This window comes from Drosophila busckii, chromosome 2L, assembly GCF_011750605.1.
Source record: "Drosophila busckii strain San Diego stock center, stock number 13000-0081.31 chromosome 2L, ASM1175060v1, whole genome shotgun sequence".
Classification (NCBI taxonomy): Eukaryota; Metazoa; Arthropoda; class Insecta; order Diptera; family Drosophilidae; genus Drosophila; species Drosophila busckii.
In genome coordinates this window covers 8,037,153-8,064,547 of record NC_046604.1, presented here as the reverse complement: position 1 = coordinate 8,064,547, position 27,395 = coordinate 8,037,153, and the positions used below count along the sequence as shown (strand labels likewise).

Below are 27,395 nucleotides of genomic sequence, written 5' to 3'. Positions count from 1 at the left end.
TAGCTATAAAAAAAAAGTAAAAGAAGAGCAGAAATTTTAAAATTCAATTTGTAGCTTTTCGTCTGTGTGCGTGCGTGTCTGCGTCTGTGTGAGTGCGCGCGTGTATATGTGTGCGTAAAGCTCCCACGCCCCGTTGTCAGATAGTCATTTGTTGTTGCTGCAAATATGCAGCAATTGCAGCGGCAGCAGCAGCAGCAACAGCAACAACAACAGCTAGTCAACATCATTTAGGGATTAGCTGTGCCGCTTACGACATTTCATTAAAATGGATTTACGCCAAAGCCGTTGCGCTGAGCTGCTTTTTTGCATGGGATTATCGATTGTAATGCGCAGTCATCAAACAAAGCAAACAGAACAACAGCAACATCAATTACTACAACAGCAACTGCAAGCAGAACAACAAGAGCAGCAGCAACAACAATGCAACTGCAACAAACATTGAGTTGTGGCCACCAGAGTTTAGTAGTGTCTTATGAAACAATTGTATTGCCGGCCAAGGCAGCCAAAGCCAAACCCAGTGCCACAAGCATATAACAAGCAGCAATCGAACTACCACCAGCAGCAGCAGCAGCAGCAGCTATAGCGGCGGCAACAGCAATCAACAAAATCGCAGCACATTTTTGAAAGGCATACGCAAAGTAAGTGAGAGATTAATTTAAGCTGCTGTGAAGTGAAGTGTATCAGTTTGATGCTAAATGAGCGGCAGCGACAACCACAGCTTGAGGTGTTGTTGAGGCAAGCCTGTAATTATTCAACGCGTGTATGAGTTTCTGTGTGTGTGTGTTTGTCTGTTAACTAGGTCAGCGGAAGTTACCCACACACACACACACACAGACAAACACACATTTATATTCACACCCGTTGGCTCCGGCTCATTTTAACTTAGCTGTACAGGGAAATGCTTACTGATTAACGCCTCAATTGCCGCCGATAATCGCGCGCACTGTGAACTTCAGTGTGCAAAATTTCTGTTGCCTACCTTTGAGCGCACAAACATTTCAATAACCACAAGCGCGCTACGCTCATTTGCCATACACGCGTGCTACATGTGCGTGTGTATCTACCACACACACACAGACACACACACACACACACACACACACACACTAATACAAGCAAGAAGCAACGAGCGCGCAATAAACGTCGCTACGCACCCATACACAGCCTCTAAACAGCTTTGCCAGCAGCCGCCTCTTGGGGCAGTTATTATTTTCTTGTCTCTTTATCTATGTATGTGTGTGTGTGTATGAGTCTGTGTATTTTATTATTTTGTTGTTTTTCTTTTATAAAACAGCAATCGCCAGCTAAAGTTTAGAACAAGACCTTTGTGGCATGCGGTCTGCGGACTGTGGTCTACGCGCTCTGCAAGGCTAAAAAGCTATAAAAACGCTACGTTTAACTGACCTTGCAGGTCAACAACAACAACAACAACAACAAGAAAAACAACATCAACACCAATCCCAACAACCAAAAACTAAAGACAGACTAGCAAATCTCACACACACAAACAAAAAAACAGAAGAAAAAATAGAATCTAATTATTTATTTATTTGCAGCCACAAATGTCAAGCTTAAAAGCTTTTAAATCAACACTAAAATAGCAAATTGCCAATCAAGTCAGACAATTTAAGCGTATACGAAGTTAGTTTCAACATTTGCTGACCTTAGCGTGGCATAAAAAAGCAGTTGGCGAATTTTATATTTGTGATTAGTAAATGGCTTGAGGTTATAAAAATAGCGCTGAGATAAAATAAGACAAGAAATTTGTGTTAAAGCTGCTTATAAAAGAGAAAAAAGAATTACAAAGCGATAGTTGTAAATTGGTTAAGTATTTTAAATGATTTAATGCAGCACTTTTTATAATAAATTGTTATTTGCTTACACTTGCCTCAACAAACGACAATATTGTTTCATCGGGATTTAATTTAAGCCCATTAAAAGGCTTATGTTAGTGTTTAAAACTCTTTAAGTGCTGAAAATTATTAAAATTAAATTAAAATTTGTCAGCATAGCTATCAACATCAAAACCTAAAAGCTACTTTTCAATTTTATTTCCAAGAAAAATCAGTTTTGCTTTTCTGAAAATAGATGGAAGCCATTTTCGTTTAAAGCAGCTTAGTTTTGTGGCAAATTTGGCCTTCCGTTAACTGAAACAAAGACCAAAAGTGAACCAAATTCTAGAAACTAAACACCGCTGCTGAGCAAATTTAATTAATATATATGGTAAATGCTTAAACCGCTTCTGGCAATATTTTGTTATTATTGCAACTCGTTGTCGACTAAAAGTCTAGAGAATTTCATAGAATTTGGCAGCATTTTATGTGGTTTTTAATTTTTCGTGGAATTTCAAAGCATGAAAAGGATTTGTTGTTTAGAATAGTAAAGTACAAACAATTTTTCTGCTGCGAAACTTTAATAAACTCGACTTTATAAAAGTTTTTTAATGAAGTAAACTACAACTGATTGCTAAAATTTAAACTTTGCGCTGTGGGACTCATAGAGTTCGTCTAACCAACTTGAACAAAGCAATAAATAAAAAAGCGGAAAGTCGGGCACATCCGACCCTGAGAGGCCCGGTACACAGGGTTAATAAAGGCATGAAACATATTTAATATATAATAAAAATAAAATTACAAAAAAGCAACGATGCCGGGATAAGATAGGATATACGCAGGACCTACAGACACAGACCTACTTACCAAATTGAGTTACTCAAATCTAGATGCTCGGGCAGGCAGAAAGACTCACCTCGTCAGCCATCAGATATTATTATACTTTATGCGGTCTCTTTTGACTAACTTATTAGACTCTCTCTTGATTTTTTTTATGCCGGGTCTAAGCTGCGACAAAAAGTTCTTCAGAAAACACATTTTTATAACAAACTTAAGAGGTCAGGATTTCAGCCAGAGTCACAAAATTGTCAATTAATTTGATAGATGCGTAATTTCGCAGTTGTTTCTGGCTATAAAAACTTTTTCATTGGATTTTAAGCTTTGTTTAGTTAATGCCCATTGTCGGCTTAAGTATTGATATAATTATTTAAGCAATTGATAGGCATAAATTTGTTGATCGATATGAAGTACAAATGCTTGTGCGAGGACTGCGCGCAAATATAAAAATTTGCTGGACACATAAAATGGTTTTTGCTGTCGCTGTCATTTAACATTTTGCTTTTACCTTGCAGCGTCGACGGCTATTGTTAGCAATTTTCGTTGATGTGATTTTGTTATTTGTATTCGTTTTTGTTTTACGATTTTGGAATTCGGAGGTAATCAGATTCTGGCTTCATTTTTCGCAGGATATGACAAGTGATGGTGCTGTTACGTTTTGGATATTTTTGCTTTGTTTGATCGGCTCTCCGCAGCTGGAGGGCAGTGAGGCGGGCAGGCCGGATGAGCTGCACATAGGCGGCATATTTCCCATTGCCGGCAAAGGAGGATGGCAGGGTGGGCAGGCGTGCATGCCGGCGGCAAGACTGGCATTGGATGATGTCAACAAGGAGCCAAATCTACTGCCAGGCTTCAAGCTAATCCTGCACAGCAATGACAGCGAGGTAAGTTGAGATGCTTGTGCTGAAGTACATATTAAACACAAATATTATAAGCTGCTGCCCAACAGACACACACGCCCAACTAACAATAGATACTTACGCTCGTATGCGTGTGCCTGTGTCTGTGTGTGTTTGTGTGTCTGTTAGTGCGACTAGTTTCGAACCCTTGGGTGCCACTTATTTCCTTTCGTTGCTGCGTTTTGTTTTTGTGACCGTTTTTCATTTTCTCGTTTTTCGGTTGGCTGCCAAGCAAAGACAGGGCGGGGCCACGGCGGGGCTCGGTGTCAGCTCGGCATTCATTAGCATATTTCTCTAGGGGAACAAACAGTAACGTTTTATTATGCTTTTGTTGTATACTATTGCGCATAAAGGGTATTAAACGTACGCACTCTGGCATTCAATTTCACTACCATTTCGTCACAATTGCTCTGCCAAGAAATCAAATTTAATATTGATTAGAAATTGCACAGCACCAGCAGCAGCACCAGCACCAGCAGCAATCAAATGGCATTTGTCTAAAGCTGTAATCGAAACTGAAAAAGGGTGAAAGTCTTAAGAAAAACACTTGAGCAGTTTACATAGCTAATTTTATCAGTGCTTGATTTCACAATTTTCCATGCAATACATTCTTGGAATTATTTATATAGTGAGTGGGGACTGTAAAATGAAAATCTCAGCAAAACCTTAGTTTAATTTTCAATTAATTTTTATTGTTAACCTTAGCTTCAAAATTATTCTTTAAGAGGTGGCCAAAGACTTCTTTCATTTACAGAGCTGCCAGAAAGTTCACAGTAGACTGCCAAGTATGATTCTAGATTTATTAACAGGCTATCCAATTCTCATATTTTGTTGCCCGCATTTTATTTATGACAGAAAACTTTGCATGTGCCGCAACGAATTATTGCTTATGAATATTATATTATTGATTATGTTGAAATTATAATAAGTCTTCATAAAATTTAATAACTCTTAAAAAATAATTCGTTTTTCTATATGCTAAGATTAAGCAGTGCCAAATTTATTGATTATTTTCATTTATTATAAACGTATAATATGCACACATTTTAAATCAAAATTGTATGGCTAGGCCACGCCTAACAGCTAGCAACACTTTTGTAATTGCTCAGTCAAAAACATTTGATTTCAACATTCCCACAAAGTCTTTCATTTTGTTTTGCTATTCATGGCTTTATGGCAGCTTTGGTAAGCGAGAACACCAACTATATGATATTTGTATGAAAAATATATATATGTGTACATATATTTAGTCGCATAAATGTCATATGTCATAATTAATGGCTAGTTGGCTGTCGCAAGCGCTACCACGAAATGTTATCAATGCTTTGGGCAAGCAGTTAGCTTATGAATAGAGCTAAAGCAGAGCTCTCTTGTCTAAGTTTCAACAACATATACATACATACATATTATGTATGTAACGAGCTTGTGTCTCTGTATTGTTGTGTTGCTGTTTGTGCCTATTTATAGGCGTACCTCATTAGTTTTAAGTGAGCGAAAGCTTAACTACTTGTTTTGAGTTTTGAATGAGGTCACTTTGTCGCGTTTCAGAGCTGAGCGCTCATCATAGCTCAGCTCATCATTCGAGTTTATTTTTATTCAAGGCTGTCAGGCAAACCTGACCATATACCATTCATATGTATGTATGTATGTATGCACGCGTACATACATGTGTGTGTTGAGTTGAGTTAAGTTCAGTTTGGTACGCCTCGCTGAGCTTTGGTCTAAACAGTTTTAACAGTTTTTTGGGGAGGACTTGGGCAAACAGCTTCCGTTAAATGCTGCATAATTAGTTCGCATATCCGCAGTTAACCGGCAGCGGCAGCACCAGCAGCGGCAGCAGCAGCTAGCCTAGGCTCTATTACAAAATCATCACATAGCAAAAGGCGCCAAGCGGCAAAGGTCGACACGCAATCTGCGATACAGCTGCTGGCTTTGGCTTTTCCTCTTGCCTTGCTTGACCTACTTTGATGTGTGAAATGTCCCAAGAAATGCGCTTACACACACACACACGGCAACACTATTAAACATGAGCGCTCATAATGTGGCATGCTATGGGGTTTATGTATACAGCATACAATGGAGACTGGCGACTGCGACTGCGACTGGGACTGAAACTGAGACTGAGACTGGACACGAAGCTAAGCAATTACAAAGGTTGTTTACACGCAAAGTTAAGTTAACTTTAGTTACGGCTAAAGCACACTAAAACAAAACGAAATTAGTTTCATTTTTGTACACCATACCCTCCGAGTTTATTATTATTTTCATTTATGCTGCGAATTAATGAATCATCATGCTGCGTATGCATATTTAATGACTATGACTGCTCTGAGCTTACTCCACTCGTCCATGTCCATACGCTCACACGCTTACGGACTCTGATTCAACTAAAGCTATTCATTATTCATTTGCATTTTGGCTAATGAAATTGTTTCGAAAATAATCATGCGGTTAAGTGCTAACAAATTTATGACAACTAATTTATCCAAATATTTGACAAATAATTGACAGGTTAACTACATTGCGGCTAAGCAATTGTAGATAATAAATTCTAATTTTATGCATTTGCTGCAGCTCACAATAAGAGAGAAAACAAAACATAAATGCGTCAGACTATAAAATACACTTATGGTATACTGCCTCTTAATTTCATTGTTGGCTAATATTTATGTTGTAAATGTTTACTGAGCAACGTAATAATACAATTACTCGTATTATTAATTACCTCGTTAGTAGTCATATTATGCTTATGTCTAGAGGGATGTAAAATGAAATTTGATAGTTGATTAACATTAATTATTATACGATTTTAAAGACAATTAAATTATTATTATTCATTATTTGTTTTTAATTTTGTATACATTTATATAATGGGCAGTAGTCTTGATGGAAGTCAAGGTTCTATATTATTTATCTATCGCATGATGACGCTTTGATTTTGATGATTAAATTTACGAAGCAAGGCAATTAAAGCGAAACACCATCCATTAATTTTAATTATAAGAATACAACTAACATTTACAAATTACAAATTTCAGTTGTTATACCTCAAAAATATATAGAGACATTAGTCAAAAATCCTAATCCAAACCAAATCGTAAAAGGCAAAGCGCCTATAGAGCAAAGCATTTACAAAAAATATTTAAAACAAAAAGTGACTGAAAAAAGTAAACAGCTCAAAGCAGATTTTGGGTTGGTTTGAGGTTCATATCAAAGCCGTTTCATTTATATACTCACTATATGGCTGTTTTTACCTATGTATGTTTATATATAAATAAATTACCGCACAACAACCGACATACCAATTGCAAAACATTTTCATAGCTGATTAACTTTCACAATATTCATTCATCAATTAAAAATTGAGCTGAGTTAATTGGACCAAACGTAATTATTATTAAACAAAATTAGCTCTTGATGCAGCTTATTTAAGTATAAGCAAATGAATAATATATGCGTTTAATTTAATTAAACTTTTAGGTCAAATATGAAATTTTAATTCATTTAGCTTCATTATTTTTGATATAATATAATTTTAATTAATGATGACATTCCTGAACAAAATACATATTGCTTAATTAGCGAGGTACAAATATTTTTCAAAAGGCATTGAACTTGAATTAAAAGCCCTCAATAGTTAGTACAAATAATCTGCTTATAAGCTTTGAATATATCTGCAGTTAAATGAAAACAAATCTATACAATATCTACATATACTATTGCAATTATATAAACTGCATGCTCAGATGCATTTCAATCTTAATTCATTTGTGCATTGGCATAGGGCAATAAATAGCAAATTTGCAACGAAGGCTAAATAAAATTTCAATGAATATTTATTTTATTATTAGCTTAGCTGCACTTTACTCTTCTTCCCTGCTGCTGGCAAAGCAAACAGAAAATGTCATTAAATAAAAGTTTATTATGCAAAAGGACTCGAGTCGAATGCTGTGTACTATACACATATAGTATACATATATTGTAATAGATTTGTCTGCATACAATATAGTATAAAGTACGATATATATAAATATTACTGTATTACATATGTATGTATATGTGATTGTAGTTTGCTTTTAATGTAAGCATGCTTAGATTGAAGACACACGTTTGTTGGCAGCAGACAAACTGGGTCACGCCCTTTGCCAAATACTTGGTAGACATATACACGCACATACACATACACACACTAACACATATGTATTTAAACCAACACATGTAATTCACTTTGTTGTTACGCTGCTTTGCGTCTCCGTCTTGACTTTACAGTGTGAGCCTGGGCTGGGCGCCAGCGTAATGTACAATCTCCTATATAATAAGCCACAAAAGCTTATGCTGCTGGCGGGTTGCAGCACAGTGTGCACCACTGTGGCTGAGGCGGCCAAAATGTGGAATTTAATTGTGGTAAGTAATGTGCCAACTACAACTTTGAAACTGTGCATTTCAACCACACATAACATAAACTGATATACTCTTTAGCTTTGTTATGGCGCCTCGAGTCCCGCACTCTCTGACCGCAAGCGTTTCCCAACACTGTTTCGCACACACCCGTCGGCCACAGTGCATAATCCAACGCGCATCAAACTGATGAAAAAGTTCGGCTGGTCCCGTGTGGCCATTTTACAGCAGGCCGAGGAAGTATTCATATCGGTAAGCACAAGCTAATTGACTATTAATTAACTATTTAATTTATTTACTGAGCTCTCTTGCTCTTGCAGACTGTGGAAGATCTCGAGAATCGCTGCATGGAAGCTGGCGTCGAAATCGTAACTAGACAATCATTTCTATCCGATCCAACAGACGCCGTACGCAATCTTAGACGCCAGGATGCACGCATTATAGTGGGACTCTTCTACGTGGTCGCAGCGAGACGAGTGCTCTGCGAGATGTACAAACAGCAGCTTTACGGACGTGCCCATGTTTGGTTCTTCATAGGTAAGCTGTCTCTTTAGAGGTCTGCAATTATCTTTTAGACCGAGTTCCGTATACTAACATATTCAACTTTTTCGGTTTTAAGGTTGGTATGAAGACAACTGGTATGAGGTAAACCTAGAAAATGAAGGGATTACTTGTACCGTGGAGCAAATGAGAATTGCTGCCCAGGGGCATCTAACCACAGAAGCGCTAATGTGGAACCAAAACAATCAGACAACAATATCCGGAATGACGGCTGAAGAGTTTCGGTAAGCACAACAAAATATGCAAATATTGTAGAGTTTACTAACACTTGACTTGACCCTTAGTCATCGACTGAACCATGCGCTTATTGAGGAGGGCTATGACATTAATCACGATCGCTATCCGGAGGGCTATCAGGAGGCACCGCTGGCCTATGATGCTGTCTGGAGCGTGGCATTAGCTTTCAACAAGACAATGGAACGCCTAACAACCAGAAATAAATCATTAAGAAACTTTACCTACACAGACAAGGAAATCGCAGATGATATTTATGCGGCCATGAATTCGACCCAATTTTTGGGTGTATCGGTAACTATATAACTAAAGCAAATATATTAGTGTATGTAAATATTTATATACTAATGATAATTTTGTTTATTATAGGGTGTGGTGGCATTTAGTTCGCAAGGCGATCGAATTGCGCTGACACAAATTGAACAGATGGTAAATGGAAAATATGAGAAGCTGGGTTACTACGACACACAACTGGATAATCTAACGTGGCTAAATATGGAGCAATGGATAGGTGGCAAGGTAAACATAACTAGCTTTTTTCGATACATCACAAAACAATAAATCCAGACAGTAAATCCGTAATGGAAGAAAGTAATGAAAACAGTAAGACTGCAATAAACGAAGAAAATAGTCAAAATATTCACACTGTAGTGAGTTCACATGATGCCACCACCAACACTTATAATGTGCGGCCAGCCGTAGCACATGCAAGTACCGGAACCCAAAAAAAAAAGTCCTTTAGATCGGTAAGAGCTGATGAGCAGATTAATGAACCTGATACCCGCAATAGAGAAACTTACCTTGATATCGCACCTGTAGAAGCTGTACAAAAAAGCGCTGAGAGTGCTCTGGAAAGTGCGAATAAGATAAATGAGCAGCAGGCACAGATCGAACCAAATACGCAAGCTTTGCCAATGTATAAACGAATCAATTCGAAGCTTCAACATCATAAAATAGTGCGAATGCCGAATCACATCGATTCATATTATCTGGATAGTCGTCATAGGCATGTGTATCCCAATTGTGAATATCACTTTCCAGGCATTATACACTGGCCAAAGTTGATTTATAATGCCGATAAGAACAGGTATTTTGCACTGCGGCCAAAACAATGGCGTTATACACTTTTATATATTATGGGATATGTGGTGTTTATGATCTTCTTCAACTGGGTTATCTATCGTCATCTTTGCGACACTGTTAAAACAAACGAGCCGCTGATCAAATTAAATCAGCCTACATTTTGTTTTGGGCCCATCGGCGAACGCTTAAGTTACAGACATATTGAATACAATCCCAACAGTCATGCAGATGTTAATGAAATGTATCAAAGAACACATAACTTTCTTAGGAAATATTGTAGGCGCGAAATAAATAATACTCGCTTTGGACCCTGCAATCATTACCTTAAATATGGTTATAATACTCAGGAGCCCTGTGTTTTTATTAAAATCAATCGTATACTCGGTGTGAAAACTATACCATATGAACATAGCGATGATCTTTCAAGAAGTCATTTCAGAAAAATTGATTACCTAAACCTAAAGAGGCTTATTAATGCCACGGACGAAAAAATGCGAAAGGATCGTATTTGGTTTACTTGCACCTGCGAAAACTGTCCAGATCTAAAGGCGGATATTGATTTTTATCCCAATCCATCAATAAGCACCAAATACGTTGATATAAAGGAAAAAATTGAGATTAAAATTAATTCATATTCAAACACATTTTATAGCGCTTGGGACTTGAACCGGGTTGTGGCTTTGAAGATAAAAAATTTAGATATTAATAAGGAACGAAAATTCAACTGTCGCATGTGGGCTAAAAATATAGAAATACGTTCGGACAGTTACGGTCAGTTGACATTTAATGTTCTGGTGAAAGATGAATGGTACAACAAAGAGAACTCCACAAAACCTTTCCAAGTGCAGAAGGATGAAATATAATAGAATAAAATTATAAAATATACGTAATGCCATAGATTGTAGATTATTCTATATGAACTTATAGATTAATCTATAATCTGTGTTATTGCATAAACCAATCAATCTTTTATTTAATTACATATTAGGTCCCACAAGATCGCACCATTGTCACTCATGTGCTGCGCACAGTATCTTTACCGTTATTCGTGTGCATGTGCACCATTTCTAGCTGTGGCATCTTTGTGGCCTTTGCCCTGATTATATTCAATATATGGAATAAACATAGAAGGTATCTATTGCATAGTCGGAAACATTACAGAAGTATTCACTGTAAATCACAACTTCTTCTTTCAGAGTCATACAATCCTCACATCCAGTATGCAATACGATAATGCTATTTGGTGTGATCATTTGCCTTACATCGGTCATACTACTGGGCATGGATGGACGCTTTGTTATGCCGCATGAATATCCAAAAGTAATACAAACACTTTAACATATCCTCAGTTAAACTGTTAACTGATTGAATGTCATTTTTCCGTAGATTTGTCAAGCTCGAGCTTGGTTATTATCCACCGGTTTTACATTAGCATATGGTGCTATGTTCAGCAAAGTCTGGCGTGTGCATCGATTTACAACAAAAGCGAAAACTGACCCTAAGGTAATAAGTTTGCAAATAAGTACGTACTGTCTACTTCACTAATACAAAAAATTGATTTCTTATAGAAAAAAGTGGAACCTTGGAAGCTATACACCATGGTTTCGGGCCTCTTATCAGTAGATTTAGTGATATTACTATCTTGGCAGATCTTTGATCCGCTGCAGCGTAAGCTCGAAACATTCCCACTCGAAGATCCAGTATCTACAACTGATGATATTAAAATACGTCCAGAGCTTGAGCATTGCGAAAGTACACATAATACAATGTGGTTAGGTAGGCTACATTAAAACCATAATATTCTTTTAGCAATATTTATCCATCCCTAAATGTTACAGGACTTGTCTATGGCTTTAAAGGCTTAATACTCGTATTTGGCTTGTTCTTGGCTTATGAGACGCGCTCGATTAAGGTCAAGCAGATCAACGATTCGCGCTATGTGGGCATGAGCATCTATAATGTGGTTGTGCTCTGTCTGATAACAGCGCCAGTGGGCATGGTTATTGCATCGCAGCAGGACGCTTCATTCGCCTTTGTTGCACTAGCTGTGATATTCTGTTGTTTCCTAAGCATGCTGCTGATATTTGTGCCAAAGGTGAGACTGAAAAGAAACAATAGTGATTTATATCACTATATTTATGCAATAGTGGCTCGCTTGAGGAGTCGCTTTGCTATCTTTTAATTGAAAGCATGAAACTAAACATAACTTTAACTATTAAACTTAGGTTATTGAGGTCATAAGACATCCCAAGGATAAAGCCGAATCTAAATACAATCCAGACTCGGCCATATCCAAAGAGGATGAAGAACGCTATCAAAAGCTGGTTACCGAAAATGAGGAGCTACAACGATTGATAACACAGGTGACAACAGAAAAGACAACAATTTATTACGTTAGTTTAGTTACAAATAAATAAAACTCTGAATCTAACAGAAAGAGGAAAAGATCCGTGTACTTAGGCAGCGCTTGGTCGAGCGTGACGTCAATACAAAGAGCACAGAACTGAATGGCGGCGGCACGGCAACCACTTCGCTTGCTATGCAGCCTCAGCCAGCTTCAATCATCAACGCATCTGCCTCCTCCACACATGCCACGCCCGCAGCAACACTCGCAATCACACAAGGTAAGTCTTCATGGCAATCCAATTACTTAGTACTATAGTTTACATTTACTTTGTTAAATTTCTTAGAAATCTTAGCTATATTTGTGGGCATTGACAAAATCGAATAAGCATGCATTAAAATTGGAAAACAATGGTATATTTATATCTGTTTGTTTTGTCTCATGTGCACCACATCCCAAAATAAATCAGATAATTTTTTAAGTAACAAAATCATTTCATTTCTTGTTGCAGATACTCATGAGCACCGTACATGAAAAAACTTGTCAATTTCCTTTGCGTGATAGGTGAATTATACAAATGAGAGATGATGCTTAATCAATATCTAAGATTAATAAATCATGTATGTAAACAAGTAAACTTAATGAACTTTGTATCAACTTTAAGCTGAGCTAAAAAAGTGAATTGTTAGCAGCAATTTTGTAGATTTACTGAACATAAAACATGAAGAAAGAAAAAATATGTATTGTACCTTAAACGTGTTTAGTAAGTACTTAAATTATAACGAAATACTTTTAACTTAACAAATTAAAAAAAAAAAAACAAGAAATTAACGATATTAGAATGTGAACTATAAAAAATTGTTAGGCTTTAAAGTTGAAACACGAAAACCAAACATAGTCATTATACCAGAGTTAAGTATTATGAGAAACTTATATATATATATATGTACATCATGTTACAGTTAGTAATTTTTAAACAAAAAACAATGCAAGCAAATCAATTGTTGTGTTTAGTATTAAATATGTTTTGTCTAATGAGTATTTGTTTCCCATAAACCTTTTTTTGCTCAGCGCTGTCTCCTAGAGTCCCATATAAACACACTCACTCACACACACATACACTCTTACACTCACACACACAGACACAAACGCACACCTAAATACTTTTCCTTAGGCGGCCTTTTACCTTCAAATGAGGCCGCAGCAATACGAGCTCCTAGACTTCAGACTCCTTCAAGGTTTGGCCTAATTATCTACTCGCAACTTAGCCCTAAGTTAGTGTTAGTTTATTGTATAGTTCATGTACATGGTGTATATGTATGTATGTGTGTAAATTTTTGCGCGCCTGTCCAAAATATTATAAAAACAAAACAAAAAACTCGTACTTACATTACATGCACTCGAAGTAACTCTTGTAATAGTTTAAATTTTCTGTGAGTCGTAAGTAGCACAAATCGTAAACCTAGCAAATCTTACATTAGCTAAAGAGAAACGCATAGTCTTAGATCTAGACTCTAGTATAGCAACAAAAGTTAATATTTACATCCTTAGGGAATGTTGAATGCGGCAGTTGAAATGCTCAAGCAACGTTTTAATTTGTATGTATGTATGTATGTACTGTTATACTATACATAGCGAAACGATTAATTATGAAAGCAGCAAATAGAGAGAGTAAAATTTTTGAACATACTGAAAGTTCTAAAATTGCATTTATAAAATTATACACATATATACACAGAAAAATGAAGAATTAGTGCATAATTGTGAAATGATGAATGCGTCGTTGTATAAAAATAGGAATTGACATTATTTAAAGAGAAACTGAAACCTAATTGACAAAACAAACTAAACTAATAAAACTAATTTGGAATTCTTTTTTTAAATCAAATCAATCACTCTTATCCATCACAAAAAGTGCTATATATACAAATATAAAAAAAATATACATACATATATGTATATGAAACATAAAAATCACATAGACAACATTAAATTCCTACGAAATGAAAGACTTTAAAAACTAAGCCGTTAAATAAAATAAAACTATACACTCACACACACACACACACCCTCACACTCATACGCACAAACAAAACAGGCACTTTATATAATTAAAATAAAAATTGAAGAGCATTAAATAAATTTTCAAATTTGCTAAACAAAAGAAAACAGTGAAAAGTGACATCCCTTATATTAATATTATTAATTGTTAAGCATCGTTGGAATTTGTAGTTTAATTGAATTGTATTTCATATACATACAGACATAGGGAGCGCTGTTAGGGTAGTTGTAACCTTAAATATATGTACATAAGTATATTGTATATAGAGCGTTAAGCCAACTTGTAATCACTACCAACTTCTTCTACCCAACACACAAAAAACTACAATTGCAGATTTTATACTTCAATACCCGTTAAAGCGCACAGCTCACAGATGGATAAAGCAAGAGAGCGAAGCAAACAAAGTAAAGCTTTTAAGCGGCCAAAGAGTCGTTAAAGTTACAGCGCGCTTAAAAGCTCAGCTCATGTAAAACTCGCTTTCTCTTTCGCTCCGTCTGCTGCGTGCCTAAAATCAATTTCAAACGTTTTATTCCGTTCCTTGCTTTACTTATCACCATCGCAGCCATAATTAACAGTTAATGACGTACATTAAGTGACAGTTTAGCCAAGCTAATTGTTGTATAAATACGATAAAATAAACCAAATTCAAATTTATTTCATTACTTAAAGTTAGTAAGCCCACGCAAAAACACAGCCTCTTACACTTCCACATACACCTATACACATATGTACGTGTATATGTGTGTGTATATGTACATGCAGGCAGAATGAAAGTTGAAAAGAGAGCTAAGCAATTGTAGCAATATGTATGCATGAAGTAAACCAAACTCGGTATGTTCTTATGAAAGTAACATTAACGAATTAATTTAAAAGAACTTTAACAAACTGAATATGAAAATTTTACTGAATAAATACACCAACAAAAGAGAAAAATAAAAATTCAAATTGATTGGCAAACAAATTGTGTTTCCTGTTTTTACGCTTGTCATCATAAACAATACAGTTCTTGAGAAGTTCCCGTAACTTTTTCTTCAATTAAAGTAATCCAGTCGACATTCTATAAAAAACACAGCTTGTAATTAATGATTTATTGCGGGCAAAAGTAATTGTAACAACTTTCCAGTTCTCTATATATCTTGCCTAACTAGTTTTGATCTTTGCCTTCAAGCACTGTAAGTCAAGAACCGTTGTCAGCTGACGTATCTTGAACACGCCCAGCTGCATCCAAGCTAATTACCGATTCATAAATGTTATAGTATTTTATGATATTTTTAGCATGGGCGCACATCTTTCCGGCTTTGCTTATTTTCGGCAAAGCTCTGTAGAGCTTTCGCTCTGAAGCTTAACACGGCTTATTAAGTTACGAGCTTGGCTTGAGTCTTGCAGTTGATGCGCGCAGCTCGAACAGCAAACATTGAGCTCCAAAGCAAAAACCTGAATTGAAAGTCGTGAAAAGCAAAATAAAAAAAGTTAATGTTTTCATTAAAATTGGTGGCCTTGTGCCTTATCAGCTGCTGCTGTTTTCTGGCGGCAAGCGGTAAGCTAGAAGAACGCTTCGCATGGAAGCAACTGACCTTCGATTGGCCCAGTGCCGAGGCTGAGGCGGAGGCCAAGCGCACTGGCCACTACATTGAGGAGAACAATCTGCCACTTGGCCTGGAACGTTGGAAAAACAAACTCTTCGTCACTGTGCCAAGGTAAGTAGCAACCAAAATAAATATTTTGTAGTGGATTCTTTGTTGGTTTTTTTTTCCTTGCTGTTTGTTGTGTTTTTATGTGTAATTGAATTTTTTAAGCGTTTGGTTGCGAAAACTAATTGGCTAGAAAAACCGGTTGGCCTATGATTGTCCATGTTTAATACGATATTTGCATTTTAAATTACGGTTATGCAAATCTGACAGCAAATTGATAAATGCTTACATGGAAAACTAAACCGTTGTTTAGATCACAGCTGTGCGCTAGTAATTGGGTCTAGCTTGTTTATATGACGTCACCAGCGTCAAGCGGGGCTTTTTCCCCGACCTGAATCTGACTAACAAAATAATAACAAAATAATAAAAATATGCATACATATAAGCCAGTCATCATAATATATGTGTTAATGTTGTTTTGTAGATGGAAGGCGGGCGTGGCAGCCACATTGAACTATATTGATCTATCGACTGTTAATGGCGAAAAGTCTCCAAAGTTGCGTCCCTATCCCAGCTGGGAAGCCAACAAGTTACCCATTGATGTAGCGCCAGCACAGCAGTCAGCGTCCTCTGGCGGACGTGCGGATGCGGAAAAGGCTGAGAGCGCTCATGTCCAGTTGCAGGATAATGCCACCGTCGTTTCCACTTTCCGTATTCAGGTAAGTTTTTAAAAATTTGTATAAAATGTATAGCTGACATTTGCAAATTAGAATTTCCAAAACTAGAATTCTCTAAAGGGAATTCCCGCATAACATACATAAATTTATAACTGAGCCCAGAAATACAAACTTGCTCCATTTCTAGAAAACAAGTGCTTCAAATTGTTGAAATTCTGTAAAATTATTCCAAATTTATAGTCGCTGTTATTTTAAATTGTTTATGCTTAATTCTACAAAGTTTTAATAATATTATTATATACATCGGATGGCTAACAGCCAACTCTTTCTTTCGTTCCAATAAAATATACCTAGGCATATATTAAAAGCAGCACTATAATTGGTGAAATCGGCGGTAATTCTTTGAATAATTAATATAACAATTGTCTATATATTTACAATTGGTGAAATCTTTAAAGTGAAATCACATATGTACATAAAACACAGAAATTTACATAATTTTAATGAGTCTCAAGAATCAATTGCATAATTACTTTTCCAAAATCTTAACTCATTAATTACAAAACACTTATTCATAACCTGTGTTTATATAAATGTTATTAAATGGTTGTCATACATATTTATGAGTATATTAAACCAGGTACAAATCTAAAACATTTCTAACTGGTTTCATTGGAAACTATTTAACATTTTTTGACTTATTCTGTACAAAGTATAATTATATTGTTGTTTTCGATTCTTAACAAAGGCTGATGCTTGTGATCGCTTGTGGGTACTGGACACCGGTCTTGCTGATATTCTAGGCAGCCCCAAGGTGATAACACCCAACGCTATCCTGGTATTTGATTTGAAAACAGATCAGCTCCTGCGACGCTTCCCCATCCCCGCCGATCAGCTCAAGGAGGACACCTTCATGGCCAACATAGTGAGTCGTAAGACTATAGCTGCTATTTACTGTGAATCTCAAGTGTTTCTTTTAACAGGTAGTAGATGTAGAGCCCGATCAGTGTGATAATGCGTATGCATATATTCCCGACTTGGGCGCCTATGGCGTAATTGTGTACTCCTTGCAAGATAACAAATCTTATCGCGTCAAACACAATTACTTCCACTTTGATCCGCTGCACGGTGACTTCAATGTGGGCGGTGTAAACTTCCAATGGACCGATGGTGTCTTTGGCCTGGCTGTGGGTCCTAAGAATGCTGATAACAGCCGTGACATTTACTTCCACGCATTTGCCAGCACCAAGGAGTTCAAAGTGTCTAATCGGGTGTTGCAAAATGAGAGTTATGTGAACGGCGGCAGTTCGTATTTCGATTTCAAAATTGTGGGTGATCGCGGCATGAATGGACAATCCACTGCTGAAGCGTATGACAAAGAGACTGGCGCTATATTCTACACACAAGTGAATAAGGATGCGATTGCCTGCTGGAATATACAGCGTCCGTATACGCCCGATAATCAGGGTTTAATTGATTCCGATTCACATACACTGGTGTTTCCCAATGATCTAAAGATTGACACAAATGGCGAGCTCTGGGTGCTGTCCGATCGTTTGCCCACTTATATGTACAAGCAGCTGGACAATACGGCGGTTAACTATCGTATTTTGACTGGCAAGAATCGTGAGCTCATTAAGGGCACACCATGCGAACTGTGATGCGGAGTGGCTTTTATTTTTACGTAGCACGTATATGCATATGATGTGTGTTAACTTTTTTTTTATTGCTTAATAAACTTTTTAAAAACTATGCTGTTCTGCTCAGATATCGGATTTCAACAAGTTAGCTGCCAGCTGCACCTTCTCGCCTGGCTTGAAGGCCGGCATGCCCAGATAAGGGCACGTGGAGCATCTGAAAGCGTCACCCAAATAGCACTGCAAATAAAAAACAATAACTGGAGTTGCTTAAAATAAGTTAAATACGGATTTACATACATTGCCGCAGCTGGACTTAGCATTTTCGCTTTCTGCTTTGTTAGTCTTTTCGCTCTCTAGTTCCTCGGCCAAGCCGCATGAACAGTTTTTGCATGCCTTGCGCTTGCCCGTGGTGCTGCATACCCGCAGTCCTGCTGGGTCTGGTTTCTGTTTGTCGACTTCATCGAGCAGCTCTTCCTCATCAATAAGCTCCTCATCGTCGCCGCTGATTTTCCATACATTCATATTCGAAGTCTTTTTGGTGAACGAGAGACGCGCGGATGAGCCTGTCTCATAGCCAGGCTTCTCAGCGGTCAGTGTATTAGCCAGGTTGTCCTCAGCGCAATTGATAAAACCAGACAGTTTGATTTCCTGCAATAAACTGGCAGCGGGTCCAATGTACGAAAACAGATGCAACTTGCCGCTTTGTTTGAGCATATGCAGCAGCTTTACGTAATTGTCGGTTAATTGTGCGCACTCTATTACAATAAGATCAAAGCTCGAGTTAGCATAGGAGGCTGAAATATACAAGAGGCAATTACTTAAAAACTAGCCATAAACATGCTGACTCACACTTACAGAACGATAAGCGGTGTACATTCTCCAATGCAACTTCACCGCCGGTGGCATCTTTAAGCGTTTGAACACGCTTATCAAGCTCAGCGCTATCAGTCCATATGTACAGTGTTTTCTGTAAGCCTTTAAATTGCTCCATTTGCCGTTAAACTTTTCTTTTATAACAAATAATTTCAAAACGTATAATGTGCAGTAACTGCCAACTTGTTGCAATGTTGATTTAGGCGCTGCCAGCTCAGCGCTATAACGAGAAAATACTTGATTGTGCGTTATGCTGGATGACATGTGCAATAGTAATCTAGTTCACATTGTAGATTAATTTTAATTAGAAAGCTATGTGACAAAATGTACAACATTAAATGAAACATCTTAAAAAGTGCTTTGAATATATCACAAAATAATAATCAACATACGCTCTCACATTTTTTTCAACATTAGCTATGACCACATCAGCTATGATAACCAACACGTATGATCAAATTTACCGTCAAAAATATTATAAAAAAAAATCGTCTTGCGTAAAATTTATGGATAGGATAACAAGATTATACGTATGTTTACATTGTATTGGACATTTTTTATGGGTTAATATTATAAGCTTGGACGCCTTATGAACTTGTTCGTGAGCGCTTGTAACATGCGATAGTTTGATCCGTGAACTACTCACATCGCTATTGTTGTGGATTATACTCGCTTGGTTCTTTTGCAGCTCTAGTATCAACAATCCTAGTCGGTCTTTTTTTATTTATTATAAATAAATGAGCTTGCAGAGCGCTTAGTTTCAAGTTAAAACAGTAGCGCTTCAGTCGCACTCGCGGATGTAAAAAATCATAAAAATAATTTGCAATGGCCAAGCGATTGTGCTGAAATATAAATACATTAACAACAACAAAATTGAAACCGAAACAAAAACCGTGAGAAACAACAGCTGCTACCGCTGCGTGTGTTGTGTTGTGTTGTTGGCTGTATTCAAGGATACACGTACAAAAATTCAAAATACATCGCATAAGGACATAAACAAAGTACAAACTGAGCAAGTGCCAAAGTGTAAAACTAGTTGCCAAAAAAATAAAAAACAAAAACAAAGAGAGAGAAGGAGTGAGACGCATTTAGCGCTTATGCATTTAAAACAGCATGTGCATAAATGAAGAGTTACAGCCAATTTAATTTGAACGCCGTTGCCGCCGCACCGCCGCCCGCCATTGCATACGAAAACGCAGTAGCAGCCAGCAGCAGCAACTCTAGCTTGGAGCATATACAACAGCTTCACAGTCATAGTCACAATCTCAGTCAGGATATGCCGCACTTTGGACTTGGCAGTGTGCCGCCGCAGCCGCCGACATCGCAGCAGCTACAAGTGCATCATCAACAGCAGCAGCAGCAACAACAACAACAGCAGCAGCAACAACAACAACAAATGCAAATGTCCATGCTGCCGGTTAATGTGCCAGGCCCATACCGGACGCACATTGAGGAAAAGAAGCTGACGCGGGATGCTATGGATAAATACATGCGTGAGCGCAACGATATGGTTATTGTTATACTGCACGCCAAGGTGGGTTTTTCAATCTGAATTCAGAATTACACATAAGTACAATCAAATGTATCTTAAATCTTTTGGGTAAAATCCAAGCTTACATTTTGTGTTACCAGCGCTTCATCTCCAATCACTTTACCACCATTAAAAATATAGCGAATTTTGACTATTTTAATAAGATATTGGCCTCGACAAAGACCGCATACATATGTAATCAGAATAACAATTTAAATAATGTGCGTTTAAGATTTTCTACCAATTTTTTTATTTTGTGCAGATTTTTAATAGCTATTTTTGTTTGATTATAGTTTGCTTTTTTTTGTTAAGTATCTTTAAAGAAAATTAATAGCAAAGGGCATGTAGATTTGTTGCCTCCAATTAGTTGATTATAAAAAAAAATATTGTATGTATACGTGCTCGGTTAACTAATTAAAATTATATAAAATTCCTATAATTAGTCTAGTTAGCTAATCACCAAACAATATACCTCTGAAGTGTGTGAAGTGTGGTCACTCGATTTAAGTTCTAATGCTCTAGGGCTTGGGCTCACATTACCGCTAAGCAATGCGAACAACTGCTGGTGACTTTGTTGCGGTTGTCGCGTTGCATTGGCCGCGCGTCCAGGCTTGGGCATCCTTCACACTTCACTGCACACAAATTAAGCCACAGCAAAAAAAAAATACAAATAATTGAAATTAATTGTAGAAAAATGTTTAAACAGCCGCTGCTGCTGCATTGCTGTGGTTGCAATTTGTTATGATTTAAACAAAAATTGCTGATTGAATTTTTCTGATTTGATTGCAGGTGGCCCAGAAATCGTACGGCAATGAGAAGCGCTTCTTTTGCCCACCGCCTTGTATCTATTTATTTGGCAGTGGCTGGCGGCGGCGTTACGAGGAGATGCTGCAACAAGGCGAGGGCGAGCAGGGAGCACAACTGTGCGCATTTATTGGCATCGGCAGCAGTGATCAGGATATGCAGCAACTGGATCTCAATGGCAAGCAGTACTGCGCCGCCAAGACGCTCTTCATTTCCGACTCGGATAAGCGCAAGCACTTTATGCTCTCTGTTAAGATGTTTTATGGCAATGGCCATGACATTGGCGTGTTCAATTCCAAGCGCATAAAAGTCATCTCTAAGCCGTCCAAGAAGAAGCAATCGCTTAAGAACGCCGATCTTTGCATTGCCAGCGGCACCAATGTGGCGCTCTTTAATCGCCTGCGCTCTCAAACTGTCTCTACGCGTTACCTGCATGTGGAGAATGGTCACTTTCATGCCTCGTCCACGCAGTGGGGCGCCTTTACGATACATTTGCTTGATGACAATGAATCCGAATCGGAGGAGTTTCAGGTGCGCGATGGCTATATACACTATGGTGCTACAGTGAAGCTCGTTTGCTCTGTTACGGGCATGGCGCTGCCACGTCTGATTATACGCAAAGTGGACAAACAAATGGCGCTGCTGGAGGCAGATGATCCGGTCTCGCAGCTTCATAAATGTGCCTTCTATATGAAAGACACTGATCGCATGTATTTATGCCTGTCGCAGGAGAAGATTATACAGTTTCAGGCCACACCTTGTCCCAAGGAACCGAACAAGGAAATGATTAACGATGGCGCATGCTGGACAATCATATCTACGGACAAGGCTGAATATCAGTTCTACGAGGGCATGGGTCCAGTCGCGTAAGTAAAAAATTAAAAAACAAGTCTGAAGTTTTGAAAATATGAATTTAAAAGCAGACAGAGACAGGATTGAAATCTTACACTAATTTGTATTACGCTTGCAGTTCACCTGTAACTCCAGTGCCTATAGTCAACTCACTTAACTTGAATGGCGGTGGCGATGTGGCCATGCTGGAGCTGAGTGGCGACAACTTTACGCCTCATTTACAAGTTTGGTTTGGCGATGTTGAGGCAGAGACCATGTACCGCTGCACGGAAACCTTGTTGTGTGTGGTGCCAGAAATTTCACAGTTCCGTGGCGAGTGGCTTTGGGTGTGTACAACTAGTGATTATAAGAGATTACAAATTTACTTAAGATGATAAATTTTAGGTGCGACAGCCTACTCAGGTGCCCATATCGCTGGTTCGCAATGATGGCATTATTTATGCAACAGGTCTGACATTTACTTATACGCCGGAGCCTGGACCGCGTTCGCATTGTAATCAGGCTGAGGATGTTATGCGTACTCGTCTCGGTAACAACAACAATAACAACATCACAACCATCAGCAACAATAATAATAACAACAGCAACTCGCCGGCAAGCGGCGCCAGTTTGCAGCAAGGCATGCAGCAGCAGCAACAACAGCAGCAGCAGCAACAGCAGACACATCAAACACTGCCCTCCATCTCGGAAGTGCAATGGAATAGTCATGGGAGCGGCTTGTCCTGAGTGCTGCATTATTGCTTTCATTTGCAATTCGTCATACATTTATTTATGCCAAGTTATTTAAAGCTCTTTTAGCACTTAGCATCCTAGATTATTATTATTTCCATAAACAATTTTTACCCATTAAGTCGACCTTCAAGCTTTTTCATCATGTTCAGTAAACACAATACTACATGCTCTATGATTGAAAAGCTTAAGAAATTTATTTTATAAGGAAAGCATACTTTAAATATTTATGAGAGTATGCTTCTTTATATAATTTGTCCAAATTGAAACATGCAGTAATGCAAAAAATATTGCAAAATCAATAGCAAGCTTTCTGTAAGAACGAAATTCCCAACAACTTTAGGATCATAGAGTAAATCGACCAAGTTTCATTTATTTTAAACAATAGCTATGTAAATGCGTTACATAATTGTACATAACTCGAATAAGCCTGCATGGGCCATGCATAATTAACTGTAACTCTAGTTAAAATCTACAAAAGTTTAGCATAGTGTTAGCATTTTAACAGCGCTGGGCTCAGTGTAATCCTAAAAATTTGCAAATTCGAATGCACTACAGAACATTCCACCTTATTAAAATTTGAAAAGTGTCAATCCTTAGCCCCATTGATGCCCAGCTCGAGTAGGTTTACAAATATAGGCATGTATATTTATATGACAGAGCATATAATTTTTGTAACATAACAAAAGAAAAAGACGAAATACTTAAACCTAAGATTATGCATAATTTTAAATAAAACACAAAATACATAAACAAATGTATACTTTTATGCAAGTATGAATTTTTAATTTGTATTTAAGTTGACCTAAAGTGTGCCCCAAGAGCCTCAAGTCGATTTAAATCGCCATGGGAATTATATTCGTGTCGTGTGAATATATTTAGACAAACAAAACAAGTGCAGCTCTTCCCACGGTGGGCTGCCTCTTCAACTTTAATTACAGTTGGCCTGGTTGGTCGATTTAAATTTTAACTGCCATTACGACAAAAAACGCAAAGTCAAGAAATACATATGTAGTATATACGGACGACATGATATATATATATATATATGCTCGCCATTGTTTCCGTGCACAGGAGCAGAATTTTCTCACAGCCCCAAAAAGCACTGTGTGAATTTGAGCTTTTAACTATCTTTGTCTAATATTTATGCATTATTTGTCAGACAGTCTAACTAGTTGTTGCTGTTATTTTACAGATTTTTATTTTCTTTTTTTGCGCAGTTTTTGCATTAATTATCGCACTTCCGTTCCCGGCGCGATCGACAAATCATAAGCTTAGCTTCAGACTTGAGATTTGCCCTTTGCATGTGTTTTCAGTTTAGAGGTTTCTGCTAATTAGACAATGTGGCTAAAAAAAAATAATAATATTCTTATCAGCGTCAGTCAAGCAAGCAACAAGTGCAATTCATCCCCAACTTGGTGAGAAATTCTCGTTCAAACGAAAGACTCAAACAACAAACGTGCCAACGTCACCTTGTCGTCGTTGTCGCGTGCAAGATGAGGCAGACTGAAATGAACAGAAGCCGAAACACCAAAACCACCACCAAGTTTTGTAATTGGAACTGCAACTTCTTAAGACTGCTCACCGCACTGACTTTGTTGGACGTCTTATAAGAAGCGGAATATGAAATTAGTTGAATTTTAAATGAACATTCACATTTTTCTAGTGCATAATTTTTAACCCCCTCTCTAGATGCGTCTCTTTCTCACTCTCTATCCATCTCTTGCGCTCTCATTGTAAACACGGCCTGTAAGAAAAAGTTCTCAGGAGCTTCTACTGCACTAATTATCTTGAAAAATCTAAGTCTTGAGTTATTCGCCGCTTGCTGTTTTTCACACGCTATGAAAATTCTACTCACACAATGCGTGGGAAATTGCCAGCCGGTTGTGTGGGAGTCAAATTTAGAGGGTGGGCACTGCATTCAAATCACACTGCAGATATATATATACTTAAACAATAGTTTATTAGTTACACAAATATATAGAACCACTCACTTTTGTAGGTTTTAATAATTCAAAAAGTAATTGCGATTTATTGGTAAATGAAAAGGAAGGCTACTTATAATTAATAAATTGATTTGTGCCAATTTTAAGTGGTGAACGCTGAAGGCTCTTACAGTTTGGCAAATTGGCTTTGGAAATAGTCCTTGCGCAACGCATTATTTGGGGTTATGTTTATAGGTTTATCTAGTCCTTGTTTAACATGGGAGATGCATTTGCAGAATATTTCGTGTTAAGCGAAATCATTTTTAACTAGAATATGTTATATTCAAGAGCCATTTCTTGTTAAAAAATTAAAATTTTTTTTAGTTTATAAAATTTTTATTTTTATGCATTTAAAAATAATAATAAACCATAAAGTCAAAAGTCATGTTCATAATTAATTAAAAACAAATTTGACCTCTGTATTATTTATGAGCTTTTGAAACGCTTTTTATGATGTACAAGTATTTTTTACAACTCCTATTTAAATCATTATCGTCTTAAATGATCGGCTAATAACTAAAATTTACTTTATCAATATTATTGTAAATATCTGTATTGAGCTGTTGTAAGTGAATTAAGTAAGATGTCTGAATAGAAACTAAATTGAAATATATTCAAATTACTTAACATCTTTCATCTACCGCCTAATATGGTTTTAAGATTATTCCCATTCTGGTGTAATTGATTTGATATACACTGCTGGTCTTATATTAGACGCACTCTTATTTACGTTCAAAATTCTTTAATAACTTTTACGTTAATGAAAATTGAAAAAAGTTGATATGCAAAAACTTTGGGCATTTAATTATACTTCAAGTACACCTGACTTTCGTAGAGTACTACTTAGCCTCTCTCAGCTCAACAATATTTTATGAGAGTTGAAAACATTTTACTACTTCAAGACAGCTTAGAAACGAAAAATGCAATTATATGTTATAATTTAAAAAAAAAAGCGGACAGTATTTAATATAATTTTTAGACATTTTACTTAAATATTCACCATACCTGCATCATAGCTGAAATTTTCGACACAGTTTCCTTAAAAGTAAATTTTAATATGTTGTCTCTCAACCAAAAAAATGACTAAAATAGTCTAAAAATACAAAATAAAATACAAAAAAAAAATTTAAAAGAAATAGGCTAATAGGATAAAATGCATTATTCGTTCCAATTCCAATTAAATTTACTGTGTCTAAATTTAACTAAGACAGCTATTGCTTAACGGATTGAGCTATCGATAGAGCTAAACCTAAATTCAACTTAAATTAGGCTTAAGAAAGTCAAAACCATTAAATTGTTTTCTTACATTGAAGTAATAATTACTCCTAGCTAACGACTAGCCCCTAAAGAGTCACACATTAAGAGAGGCAAAAATAAACAAACATGCATTTCAAATAAGTTAAAGTAATATTACTTTAGTAATTCTGTGCAAAAGGCTATATATTGAATTGCCAATGTCCGAGCGTAAGTCCTCCGCAAAGTGCACTGCCCATACACACATATGTACATACATACATAAGATATGATTCGACTGCATTTTGTTCTGCAGTGCCACAGCCTGCAAATTGGGTTGAACATAATTTAAGTAAATGATCCACTTGTGCTATTGCTGAGTACTCTGAGTACAATATAAAAATTCAATTCCGATAAGTAACGCGATAAAGTGTCAAAAAGTTAAATATTTATTATTAGCTAGAATAAGCTATATGAAAATATGCTAGGTTAAGCGGTTTCAAAATATGCTAGATCTAGCCGAAAATAGGCTAAGCCGGCAGCCCTGCTGTCAACAATTGTCAATAAAACACATTTTTCATATGTATTTCGAGTCGGCTTGCAATCAAACATCAAAGTGTATAAAACTTTAAAAACTTTAGCACTTTTTCATACGTACATAACATTCAGGAAGAAACTTGTGAATTTTCTCTGTGATTTGTATTCATTAAAATGCCTTTCTGGACGTCCTTTGGCTTTCCTGTAGTTAGGGCCGATGATGACGAAGATGCTGAACTTGTTGATCCCCAGCAGGCTTTGAGGGAGAAATGCCAAACAAAGAACCACATCGAAGCCTTGTATAAGAAATACGAAGAATGTAACGATCGTGTTAATGGTCGCTCAAAGACAACTGAAACTTGCATGGAGGAGCTATTCGACTATGTTTCCGAATTGGATCACTGCGTGGCCCACAGCCTCTTCTCCAAGCTCAAGTAGTTTAGAAAATGATGCAGCGTTATATTCGTAACACATGAATAAATGCCACAATCGTTTGAATAAAAATGATTAAAAAAGATTAGAAATTAAAGCCTTACCATGTCTTCACACAGGGGTTTTTGTTAAAACTTGGTTATTCTTAAATAATGCTTAAAACAAAGTTGCATAATTATATTTTGGAATAAATAAATTTTATTTGTCTACACTTTGACATT

The 27,395-nt window shown here is 36.9% G+C and overlaps 6 protein-coding genes across 6 annotated transcripts; 5 read left to right on the top strand and 1 right to left on the bottom strand.

Moving 5' to 3' along the window:
• Nucleotides 1-484: 484 nt before the first annotated feature.
• LOC108608247 (gamma-aminobutyric acid type B receptor subunit 1) lies at nt 485-14,100 on the top strand. The gene is made up of 16 exons (XM_017999534.2): nt 485-638; nt 3,299-3,553; nt 7,838-7,972; nt 8,048-8,218; nt 8,287-8,503; nt 8,586-8,751; nt 8,812-9,055; nt 9,131-9,280; nt 10,833-10,975; nt 11,041-11,164; nt 11,231-11,347; nt 11,413-11,620; nt 11,683-11,939; nt 12,070-12,207; nt 12,279-12,468; nt 12,700-14,100. The coding sequence occupies exons 2-16, from the start codon at nt 3,302-3,304 to the stop codon at nt 12,720-12,722; spliced, it is 2,535 nt and encodes an 844-aa protein (XP_017855023.1). The 5' UTR covers nt 485-638; nt 3,299-3,301; the 3' UTR covers nt 12,723-14,100.
• On the top strand, nt 9,288-10,771 carry LOC108608248 (sodium/potassium-transporting ATPase subunit beta-1). The gene is made up of 2 exons (XM_017999536.2): nt 9,288-9,507; nt 9,581-10,771. Exon 2 carries the CDS (start codon nt 9,676-9,678, stop codon nt 10,705-10,707), a length of 1,032 nt encoding a protein of 343 aa, XP_017855025.1. The 5' UTR covers nt 9,288-9,507; nt 9,581-9,675; the 3' UTR covers nt 10,708-10,771.
• Nucleotides 14,101-15,633: 1,533 nt separating the features above from the next.
• On the top strand, nt 15,634-18,301 carry LOC108608355 (protein yellow). Its single transcript, XM_017999701.2, has 4 exons — nt 15,634-15,947; nt 16,366-16,600; nt 17,307-17,483; nt 17,542-18,301. Exons 1-4 carry the CDS (start codon nt 15,724-15,726, stop codon nt 18,217-18,219), a joined length of 1,314 nt encoding a protein of 437 aa, XP_017855190.1. The 5' UTR covers nt 15,634-15,723; the 3' UTR covers nt 18,220-18,301.
• An 11-nt stretch (nt 18,302-18,312) lies between these two features.
• LOC108608356 (anamorsin homolog) lies at nt 18,313-19,274 on the bottom strand. Its single transcript, XM_017999702.2, has 3 exons — nt 19,054-19,274; nt 18,496-18,992; nt 18,313-18,435 (listed from the first exon to the last, which is right to left on the bottom strand). The coding sequence occupies exons 1-3, from the start codon at nt 19,187-19,189 to the stop codon at nt 18,322-18,324; spliced, it is 747 nt and encodes a 248-aa protein (XP_017855191.1). The 5' UTR covers nt 19,190-19,274; the 3' UTR covers nt 18,313-18,321.
• A 558-nt stretch (nt 19,275-19,832) lies between these two features.
• Nucleotides 19,833-23,723, top strand: LOC108594486 (suppressor of hairless protein). The gene is made up of 4 exons (XM_017979676.2): nt 19,833-20,605; nt 21,392-22,272; nt 22,377-22,584; nt 22,643-23,723. Exons 1-4 carry the CDS (start codon nt 20,195-20,197, stop codon nt 22,982-22,984), a joined length of 1,842 nt encoding a protein of 613 aa, XP_017835165.2. The 5' UTR covers nt 19,833-20,194; the 3' UTR covers nt 22,985-23,723.
• A 3,068-nt stretch (nt 23,724-26,791) lies between these two features.
• LOC108603826 (cytochrome b-c1 complex subunit 6, mitochondrial-like) lies at nt 26,792-27,283 on the top strand. The gene has a single exon (XM_033294570.1). It carries the CDS (start codon nt 26,917-26,919, stop codon nt 27,178-27,180), a length of 264 nt encoding a protein of 87 aa, XP_033150461.1. The 5' UTR covers nt 26,792-26,916; the 3' UTR covers nt 27,181-27,283.
• Nucleotides 27,284-27,395: the final 112 nt, after the last annotated feature.